This window comes from Nicotiana tabacum, chromosome 13 (genome assembly GCF_000715075.1).
Source record: "Nicotiana tabacum cultivar K326 chromosome 13, ASM71507v2, whole genome shotgun sequence".
Classification (NCBI taxonomy): domain Eukaryota; kingdom Viridiplantae; phylum Streptophyta; class Magnoliopsida; order Solanales; family Solanaceae; genus Nicotiana; species Nicotiana tabacum.
In genome coordinates, this window is record NC_134092.1 from 22,228,464 (window position 1) to 22,239,486 (window position 11,023).

Consider the following 11,023-nt stretch of genomic DNA (forward strand, 5'->3'; position numbering starts at 1 on the left):
ATTATGAGTTATTATGCTTAATATTATAAGGTTATTTTTGTAAACCGACTTTGTATTCATACTTTTACAATAATAATAATATATATATATATATATATATATATATATATATATATATATATATATATATATATATATATATATATATATATTGTATGTTATATACAAAAATTATATAAATTTTATATACTTTTGTAGCTACGAAATGTAAATAATTTCGGTTGCAGGCTAAAAAAAATCTTTGCCCTTATACTTACATGACAATTTTGTATATAAGGCAGCCTACTGGTATTTCTTGAGACGAGATTTAGTACTTTATGGTGCTTTTTAGTTTCAATAATATACATGCATAGTTGAGTTATTTTGTTTAAACGTTAAATCCTTTTTTCCTTTTTCTATTACTAGTCTTAGGGTGTGCGTGTACCTATATTAATGAATACACAAATTTTAAAAATTACATACCTATTATTATATAATTTTTTGAGTTATAAAATATAATTTAAGATTTTTTTAAAATAATAAATATTTTTCTCATTTAGTTAGCTTAACAAATGAAGGAATTTTATTTAGATGCCTTATCGTTATTTTTTCCGGACTTATATCGAAACTTGTAAAAATTGTTAATATTTATAATTCTTTAAAGATTTATCAAATAACACAAATTAAAAGGGCTCCAAAAGCGGATGTGATCGGCCTCAGAGGAGAGGGGCTCCAAAAGTGGATACGATCATGCAAGGGTAGCTTTGAAGGGAGAGTTGAGCGGAACCATGCATAAAGAGCAACAATCGCTATTGATAGTTTTCGGGCAAAAAGTGGGGGAAGGACAAAGGAAAGAGCGATGGAAAACCTATCTTTTTAGTCTTTCTTTCTAGTCTTTCTTTCTCGTCTGAAGGCCTCTTTTTTTTGCTTCGGCCAAACACTTTTTCTCTGACCCAAATTCTCCATTTTGGTACACGCTAAAGCGTTCCATTTCGGCGGATTGAAAGAGCCATCAATCACTATGATCGATATCTTGGTCTTTTAAAAATTTGCGAATAAAAAAAATTAGCATTATACCTTCTAAAAAATTGATAGTGACAATGTAAAGTTTAAAGAATGACTAATATTGAACTAATAGATTACAAGAAAAAACTTAGTATAAAAATTATAGCGAGACGTTTTCAATTGTTGGACTAAATGCAAGAAAGAAACAAATGACAACTCACTTATAATTTAGTTGTCTTTTATAATTTTACCTTATTGCTTAAAATTTGTTTTTTCACCGATTTGAATCTTCATTTTTTATTATAATTAATTTTGCTACATTTTATGATTTTTTTTCACTGACGATACTCTTATTACAAAAATAAAACTTATGTACTTTAAGTGTTTTGTCAATTTAACAAATAATGTTTCTTTTATGATAAATTTGTAAAATAATTGAATTGGATTCGTTTGCTAATTAGTTAATTCAACGACTTAATTATTTGTTCTCAACATTAAAAGAAATAACTTAATTTTTATAAATTCAAATTTTGAATATTTTGCTCATTCTAATTTTTAAATATTTGAGAATAATTATAATTTTTCCAATAACAATTCGATTTTCAAATAGTAAGAAAAATCATATGTTTTTAATCTTTATGTTTTCAGAATTCGTTGTGTGTTTGACTCCTACATAATTTTGCTAACTCACGTTTTAAATAATAAAGAATCTTATAGGAATAGTTCAATACAACTCTAATATTATAATTAATGGGCTTTAAATAAGTAAAATTTTAATAATAAAATTTTATTTGGGTTGGGATCTGCTCCAGTTATAAAAGCTTCAGTATTTATCAATAGAAGTCCAGATTGGAGCCACGTGGTCCTATAAAACTTTGAAGGCTTAGATCTCTTCTCCTCAACTTCTCCTAAAACTCCATTTTCTTCCAAATGAAAGGTAAATTACATAGCTCCTGACTCCTGAGTGACGAAAAGTTCATATGACAATATTTTCTTACTCCAAATTCGAAACTCAAATTTATTGAAAAATGACCAATCCACACTCTATTTGAGCTCTGCTGTTTTTGAAATGTGTAAAGACAGCTTTACGAAAGAAAAATTGAAAGACATTTCAATTATGGGCAGTGTAGTAAATAAGAACAGATCTTGTCTTCTTCTCTGTAATCGACTGCTCCATAGGCCATAGCAGTATGAAACCTTCATTTTTTGACAAAAATTACATGGGTTTCTTCATGCATTAAAAACTTCTATGCTATGATAGAATTGGATACAAGGAGGAGAAGAATGCTATTGTATAATTCAAAAAAATGCTCCTTGAAAAAACCAAAAAAGAAAAAAAAAATTAAGTTGCCATTGCAAGATAAAAAAGCAAGAGCAGCTAAATAGTTGTCTGATGAGTAGAAAGTGTGAGTATAATGGAGCTCTGAATTTATCTTTATTCTTTCATTTGGAAGAAAAGGGAATTTTAGGAGAAGTGAAGGAGAAGAGATCTCAGCCTTTAAAGTTTTATAAGAGCACGTGGCTCCAATCCGGACCTGTATTGATAAATACTGGAGCATTTATAACTGGAGTAGATCCGAACCCATTTTAGTTAATTTTAAAATCCTAAAATTAGAAAAATGATTAAATGACTATTTTATCTAGTATAAAGTCTATTTTTAAATGACAAAATAGGCGAATGATATTTCGCTAAGGGTTTTAATACTTTTAATATAGTATAAATAGAAAAATAAATATAAATTTTAATGCTTTGATGAGATGTACAATTGCTCAACTACATCAAATATGGTTATGATATTTCGGGACGATTCTAATTAAATATGTCAAAATATTAACGTAATATTTCAATAAACGGAGAGAGTAGAAACCAAAATTCAAAAGAACAATTTGTTAAAAAATTTATTTTGCGCGTTTTTTCGCTTTTGGTTACCAAATTAGCCAATAAGTCTAGCAGAAATAAACTAAAAAGGTGTAAAACTTATGTATAATTTGGATTTGGCCAACGATGAAATTTTATTATATTTAACTATTTAAGTTCAAGCATAATTTATATTATTTATAACAAAACAAAAAGGGTAAAGACTTGAAAAATAAATATGCCTGACGGGAATTTGGAGAAAGATAGAATTTTCTTATATTTATCTATTAAGTTTGATACTAAATATGATTAAATGCTGATTAAATTATTTTTTATCAAAATAAAAAGGCCAAAGACTTGGGAAAAAAATTGCCTAACGGTTCTTGACATGGTTTAAAAAACAACTTGGAAACTTAGAAGGATTTAAGAAGAGTCCTATTATTTTGGATCTTGTACATAGTTGAAATAAGGAAGTATTTAATAAATAAAATTTTAGTTGATTTCAAAGTCCAGAATTTTAAGGAAATAATTAAATGGCTATTTTGTCTAGTATGAACTCTATCTTTAGAGGGTAAAAAAGCCGAACGACATTTCGCTAAGGGCCTTCGTGCTTTTAATATAGTATAGATGATTTTTTTCATCATTTTTCCTGGTAAACTATTAGTAACAAAATTCTTGAAAACATTATGAATTAATTTGTCTAAACTGACAAAACTAATACTATATTTTTGACACAAGAAGAGGAGCTCAATGTGTCTACTACTTGAACAGATTAGCTGCAGAAAAAAATCATGCACAAGACTGCTATATGGATTGTGAGACCAGAAGAGTTTCTTGCAAATAAGGAATCAATAGTACCACCATCTATTGTCTAAAACCAATAGTACCACTATCTGATAGATTTCACTATACTGTGAGCCAAGAATTGAATGGCAAACTGACATTTAAATTATAACGCACAAACTACAAGGTTAGCAAGAAGCTGATTTTATCTGCCAAAGCTGTGATGTTCTCTATACAGGTCCAGTGAAGGCAGTGGTGTGACACTACATGTAATGAAGGAGGTTCAATTGAATCTTCTTCGGGGGGGGGGGGGGGGACTACGGTGCACAAATAGGGGAAAAACATTTTTTTCTGTATATATTTATATTTTTTGAATCCTATATACTGTTCAGTTCAATCCTTGCTGTGACATTCTTGCATTATATCTCCTAGTTATAATTCTTGGCTCAGCCACTTAGTGGATCGTGATAGTTTGACAACTCCAAGTTTGTTATCACTATTAGTATTACCTCAAAAGCCTTCACCAGCCCTTTGTAGGACTCTCTGAAGTTCCTCGGCCATTCCTTGCAAGAGAACAGGTTTTCTTATGAGACCATTGACCCCAACCTGTAGGCATCGGTCCCGAACTTGTTCCTCTGAAGTAGCAGATAAGGCTATGATCAACGGCCAACCATGGCTGTGGAACTTGCGTACCCTCATAGCCACTTCAAATCCATCCATTTCCGGCATGTGAAGATCTAAAATGACAACTTGGATAGAAGTTGTTGAATGGCCCATTGCACTTAGGCACTGAAAACCAGTTGACACAGCAATTACTTGGCAACCTAGTTTTTCGAGCAGCTTTTTGGTTACCATTCTATTTACGTCGTCGTAATCAGCAAGTAGAACTTGGAGGCCTTTGAACATTGCGCTGGAAACCACTCGCTCCAAAGGATTTCCAAGATCAAACATTTGTTTTCTAAATGATGACTGTTTTAGAAATCTGAGAATAAGAGTCATCCCTTGAGCATGGCCCTCAGAATTTGAGGACATATATACGTTTCCCTGCATCATCTGCAAGTTTTATGTGCACAAAAACTGCAGGTCAGAATAAGAAAATAGAAAATGTAGCCAATTGAAAGCAAAAGAACAAAGAATTATCGTGTTCGGATTCGTTACCATTAGCAGCATCAAGTAAATTCATCCTAGTAGTAGCCAGCAGTTACTGATGTCTTTAAAGAAAACAAGTGCAAGAATTTGTCATTGTCAAACATCTTGGATGGACCTCTTGTCTTTTTTATTTTATTTTTTTATAACCTAGAAATCCCTTCGAGAGCCAGTGGCGCACGGTCCGAAACTTAGTAGTTATGAGCCTGCCCCTCTATTCTTCTCAACTTAAATACCAGGTTTTTGTTTGCGCCAGGGTTGGAACCTATGACGTGCGCCTAACCCACACATCACAGGCCACATTCTTACCACTGGATCTCTCGTCTTTCATTCATGTACTTCTACTAATAAGAGTTTCCTCAGATATTCAGTCAATTTTAGGAGGTTCTACCAGTAAACTGACCCCCCCCCCCCCCCCTTCCCATTTTAGATAACACACTTGCCATTTTGGGATGTTCCAGATGTTTGACACTTTATAATCACTGCAGTTTTATGCAATTTCTACATCTAATTTGTTTAACAACTTAGAATTAAATTTTGCTGTGATATAATCCACATTTTATTAAAATTTTTCACACTTATTTATTTGACTAGTAACAAACATAGCAAGCAAGTCAGAATTCAGAATAACTCCTTAATCCCTACACATGGTTGAATTCAACAAATATAAACACAGTGGAGATGCCAGCTTAAATCCAAAACATCATTACTAACATAATCAGGAAGGCATAAACATAAATCATATAAGGTTCAGTAGCTCTAATCAGAAAAGAAAGAATTAATCCAAAACACAACCATAGTTTGCTCACCTGAACAAGTTTTTTACATATGCGGAAACTCAAGCCCTCCTTTAACTCTTTGCTGTTATACCTCCTTCCACCAAAGTGAATACTTGAGATTGAGCTCTCTCTTTGAGAACTTTCAAGACTAACTTTAGTTTCAAATTTTACGGTAATGTATTCATCAACTATGCTATGTCTTCTTGCTCCCCAAAGCTTATCACTCCCACCCTCAGTTCCAACCCTGAATACAACGGAGCCACTTCCAAAGTTGATATTTAACAGATGCCCCACCATATGAAGTAACACCTGAAACGTTCTCTTTTCATCACCCATCACCAGATTAGGCAAAGAATTGGGAAAATCCGTAGAAAAGCCAAAGCCCTTATAAATACACAGGCATTTAACAAGACAAGAAGCCTCTTTGATCAGTGAATGCAGCTGAAACGGCATCATTTCTACTGAGATTCTTCCTTCATCTTTGTCGGATATATCCATTGCATCATTTATTAAAGTGGACAGAACGGTGCTTGTTCTCACCATTGTGTCAATAATAATCCTCTGGTTACAGCTTGTAAAGTTCTCGTCTTGAAGTATGGAAAGCAAACCCAAAACTGAGTGCATTGGCCGTCTCATCCCATTGTTCATTACCTTCTGAAATGAATTCCTCGCCTGCGTTGCCTTCACAGCATTCTCCTTAGCCTGCTGCAGCAAACCATTCCTAATTTCTAGTTTCTCCCTCATTAATTGAGACTCTTCAAGAACCGTGGCGTGAGATAGAGCCACAGCCACCTGATCAGCGACTACTTCCACTATCTCCATCTCATTACGGCTCCAATCAAAATCCCCACTTGGAAGAACCAAAACTAAAATGGCGTAACGAGTGTCAACCAACACCGGCGTTCCCCCTTTGAAATCCGAAGCACGAAGCAATGGCATCCGAATTGCTGCAACAGTACACGGCTCACCAGGCCCTCCACTGCTTGCAGCTGCAAGAACTGAATCTTGCCTCAAAATCCTTACCCCTTTGTTCTTTGTTATCTCCAACACATCCGGATCATCAATCGGAAGCGAACGTTGGTATTCTACAGCAGAACCGGGGCTTAACCCATGTGTCAAGTTCATCACTGACCTATTTTCATTTGGCATCCAAACTGCACAGTTGTGCAGATTCAAGGTCTTTGAAAGCTCAACTAGAGTAGTATACAAGATATTGTGTTTATCAATCGACTTCCTAATTTCTCGTGTAAGCATACGGACTTGCATACATACTTCTTTCTGCTTCTTCATCAACCCAACCTCTTGATCAAGCTCCATAACATTTTGTGTCAAAAACAGTTCTCTAACTTTTATTTTGAGGAGTAGAGGGAACAGAGTCAAAAGGGTAATTGCAGTTGCACAAGAAACAAGGGCAGTTAAGATTTTGGCAACTGTTAATGACATTATCAATTGGAAGGAAGGATGAGCACTATTATAAGTCAATCCATTGAGCAAATGAGTCAAGCCACATAGTACTATGAATGCAATGAATTGGATAAGAACCCATTTAAAAGGAATATTTGAGCAACTAATAAAGTAAAGCAACTCAAGTGGAATAGAAAAGTAAGCAACTGCAATCAAGAAATCACTCACCTTTTGGCACTCAAGAATGTTATGTATACTCCACATACCTTCTTCATCACAGTTACAATTGGAGAATTCAGTATCATTAGCTTTAACAGAGATAATGACCAAAGAAATCAACAATCCTAGAAACAACCACCTTAACATAATTAATATTCTTACCTTAAAAGGACTCCTTTCAAACCATCAAATTGGGAAAATTTTGAATTTTCTGAATATCTCAACTCAATCAACATGAAATGCAAACAACCAATTAGATCTCATTGGCTCACAACTCCAATAAAAAGTAGTAACAAAAAATGATCTTTAACATTCCTAGATCTAACATACCTATATTCCTCAAAATCTAGCATACCCTTTTGAGCAAAGCCTCAAAATTTTCAATCCAAGATTATTCTTTTCCCCAATTAATTTTCTTCTTTGCACTCCAAAAACAAGAAATTATGAAGGGAAAAAGATTAAAAACTAATAAAAGAGCAGAAAGCTTTAATCTTTACACATAAATAGAGAAACCCAAATTCTAGTTGATGATAAAAAAGTGATCTTGGAAAAAACAATATTCCAAGTTCCTCGATTTTTTTTGGCACTCCAAAAACAAGAAACTATGAAGAGAAAAAGGTTAAAACCTATTAAAACAGCATAAAGTTTTTTTTTTTACACAAAAATAGAGAAACCGAAAATCTAAATGATGATTAACAAAAAAAATATTGGAAGAAAACCCACTTTCAGGTGAGCTTCAGTGCTATATATGCAACCCTTCCTCTAAAGCAAAAATCTTTATACTAATTATCAATAAACAGAACCAAGAATGGGTAAATTAAAAGGGCAAAGAAAATATCCAAAGATTTTTGCTTTGGTCTTTTGATTTTGGGAGGGTCCCACATATATAGGTTTTTGACATGAAGAGAACCTAGACATTCTTGCTTCTCTGAATGTACGTCACTTTCCATAAAAACAATGTTCCTAAAACAAGGTTCAAAACTGCTTTGCTTTGCTGTATACAGAAAGTTTCATTTTACCGGCTATGGGACTTGAATGTTGCTCACCTAGACGTAAGCTCTATTTCCAACTGTCTGATGACCGAATACAAAGAGACATATACAATACATATAAGTTATTAATGAAAATAATTATATTGTTTATGTCAATTTATTACTTTGCTATAAATAATTTTTCTGAAAAAGATTATCCATTTAATACTTGTTGAAATTTATCTATAAGTAGCTGATGCAGGTAGGTTGCAAGCAGCTCAATGAAATGATTTGCAGCAGTTTCTTATTAAACAAGCAGGTTGCAAGCAGCTCATGCAGACAACTTACAAGCAGCTAAACAAAAGCCTTACAGCTGCTTCCTGAAAAACCTCGCAGCAGCTTCCTTTCTTTTATAAATAGAGGAGTTTTTAGTTCATTATGTACATAAGTTTGAATGTTGAATAATATATCAGTTTCTCTTTATACTTGTCTTTACTTTACAATCTTTATTTTATAATACGTTATCAGCACGAGACTCTGCCATCTCGAGCAAATACTTTAAAAGTATCACAGGTACGAACTTTCTTTTTCTAAATAATATCAAATCTTTCTAAACTTGAATTTGTAGCCCTAGATATATTGGGGCAAAAGCTACATGTCTTGGGTGCTTGATACTGAAATTCATCTTAATGTGATGGGTCTGGCAGACACCATCATGGACAAAAATCAAGCATCAAACCAAGATCGTGCCAAAGCAATGATATTCCTACGCCATCACCTTGATGTAGGCTTGAAAATGGAATATCTCACTATTAAAGATGCAGTCATACTGTGGAATAATTTGAAAGATAGATATGACCACCTGAAGATGGTCGTTCTTCCACATGCACGTTATGAGTGGACTCATCTAAGGCTACATGATTTTAAATCTATTAGTGAGTATAATTCTGCTATGTTCAGAATTATTTCCCAATTGAATCTATGTGGTGATAATATTACTGATCATGATATGTTGGAGAAAACTTTCACTATTTTTCATGCCTCGAATATGCTCCTGCAGCAGCAATATCGAGAGATGGGATTCAAAAAGTATTCTGAACTTATCTCACATCTTCTTGTAGCCGAGCAACATAATGAGATATTAATGAAAAACTATGAAAGCCGACCTACTTGTTCTGGTCCATTCCCTGAAGTGAATGAGACGAACTTCCACCAAGCTAAGCGTGGAAGAGGACGTGGCCTCAGTCGTGATCATGACCGTGGTCGGGGAAGAAATTCTAATCATGGTAATAATAATAATGCATCAAAGAACCCTCATCACCACCAGCAGTGAAAAATAAAGGAACAAAAGCATGGAGCGGTGCAAACAACAAAGCCAGAAAATGCATGCTATAGATATGGAGGAAAAAGGCACTGGTCACGTACATGTCGTACGCCAAAGCACCTGGTTGATCTGTATCAAGTCTCCCTGAAGAAAACAGAGAAAAATGCTGAAGCAAATTTTATTTCTGAAGATAATTTAGACTTCATGCATTTGGATGTAGCTGATTACTTTGCACTCCCAGAAGAAGAAACAAGTCATGTGATCGGTGATGAATCTATAGAGATATAAATATTTTAATTTTTGTTGTTTGTAGTAGATAATATAGTTATGTAGTAGTTGTACATAAATTAAAGTTATGCTTAGATAATTAGTTATGTAGTAGTTGTACATAAATTAAAGTTATGCTTAGATAATAATGTTTACTATCATATTTATTTTGTTTATGTCATTTTGAAGAATATGGATAATCCTCAAATTATGTTTGGATCAAAGACCAATCATGAAGATATTTATGTAATTGATAGTGGAACAACTCATGCCATATTCAAAGATCAGAAATACTTTTATTATTTGCGTAAGGAAAAAGCAAATGTTTCTACAATTTCTGGTAATATAAGTTTGATTGAAGGCTCCGGAAGAGCTATTGTATTTCTGTCTAAGAAAAAAAACTTATTATAGATAATGCATTTTTCTCCTCCAAGTCCCGAAGAAACTTGTTGAGTTTTATGGATATCCGTCGAAATGAGTATCATGTTAAGACGATAGATGAAATGAATATGGAATATCTTTGTATTACAAAGAATGTTTCTGGCCATAAGTGCATTGTAGAAAAGTTACCAACTTTATCTTCTGGCTTATACTATTCAAAGATTAGTACAATTGAAGCACACTTTATCGTAAACCAGAAGTTTACTGATTCAAATATTTTTGTACTTTGGCATGGCCGTTTGGGCCATCCTAGATCAATAATGATGAGACAAATTACTGAAAATTTGAGTGGGCATCCATTAAAGAACCCAAAGATTCTTACAAATGATGAATTTTCTTGTGATGCTTGTTATCAAGGCAAAATGATCACTAGACCATCACCAATGAAGGTTGGCATTGAGTCCCCTGCCTTTTTAGAACGTATACATGGGGATATATATGGACTTATTCACCCACCAAGTGGGTTGTTTAGATATCTTATGGTCCTAATAGATGCATCTTTAAGATGGTCTCATGTATGCCTACTATCATCTCGCAACTTGGCGTTTGCAAAGCTATTAGCCCAAATAATTCGATTAAGGGCACAATTTCCAGATTATCCTATAAAGGCTATTCGCCTTGATAATGCTGGAGAATTCTCATCTCAAGCTTTTGATGATTACTGCCTATCAGTTGGGATAAACGTTGAACATCATGTAGCTTATGTTCATACTCAAAATGGCCTTGCAGAGTCATTTATTAAACACATATAGTTGATAGCAAGACCACTACGTATGAAAACACAATTGCCCACTACTGTTTGGGGCCATGCTATCTTGCATGCAACATCACTTATCTATCTCAGACT

General features: G+C 33.6%; 1 protein-coding gene across 1 annotated transcript; it reads right to left on the reverse strand.

Moving 5' to 3' along the window:
• Positions 1 to 3,767: 3,767 nt before the first annotated feature.
• LOC107819414 (protein EIN4) lies at positions 3,768 to 8,143 on the reverse strand. Its single transcript, XM_016645522.2, has 2 exons — positions 5,581 to 8,143; positions 3,768 to 4,678 (listed from the first exon to the last, which is right to left on the reverse strand). Exons 1-2 carry the CDS (start codon positions 7,318 to 7,320, stop codon positions 4,136 to 4,138), a joined length of 2,283 nt encoding a protein of 760 aa, XP_016501008.2. The 5' UTR covers positions 7,321 to 8,143; the 3' UTR covers positions 3,768 to 4,135.
• Positions 8,144 to 11,023: the final 2,880 nt, after the last annotated feature.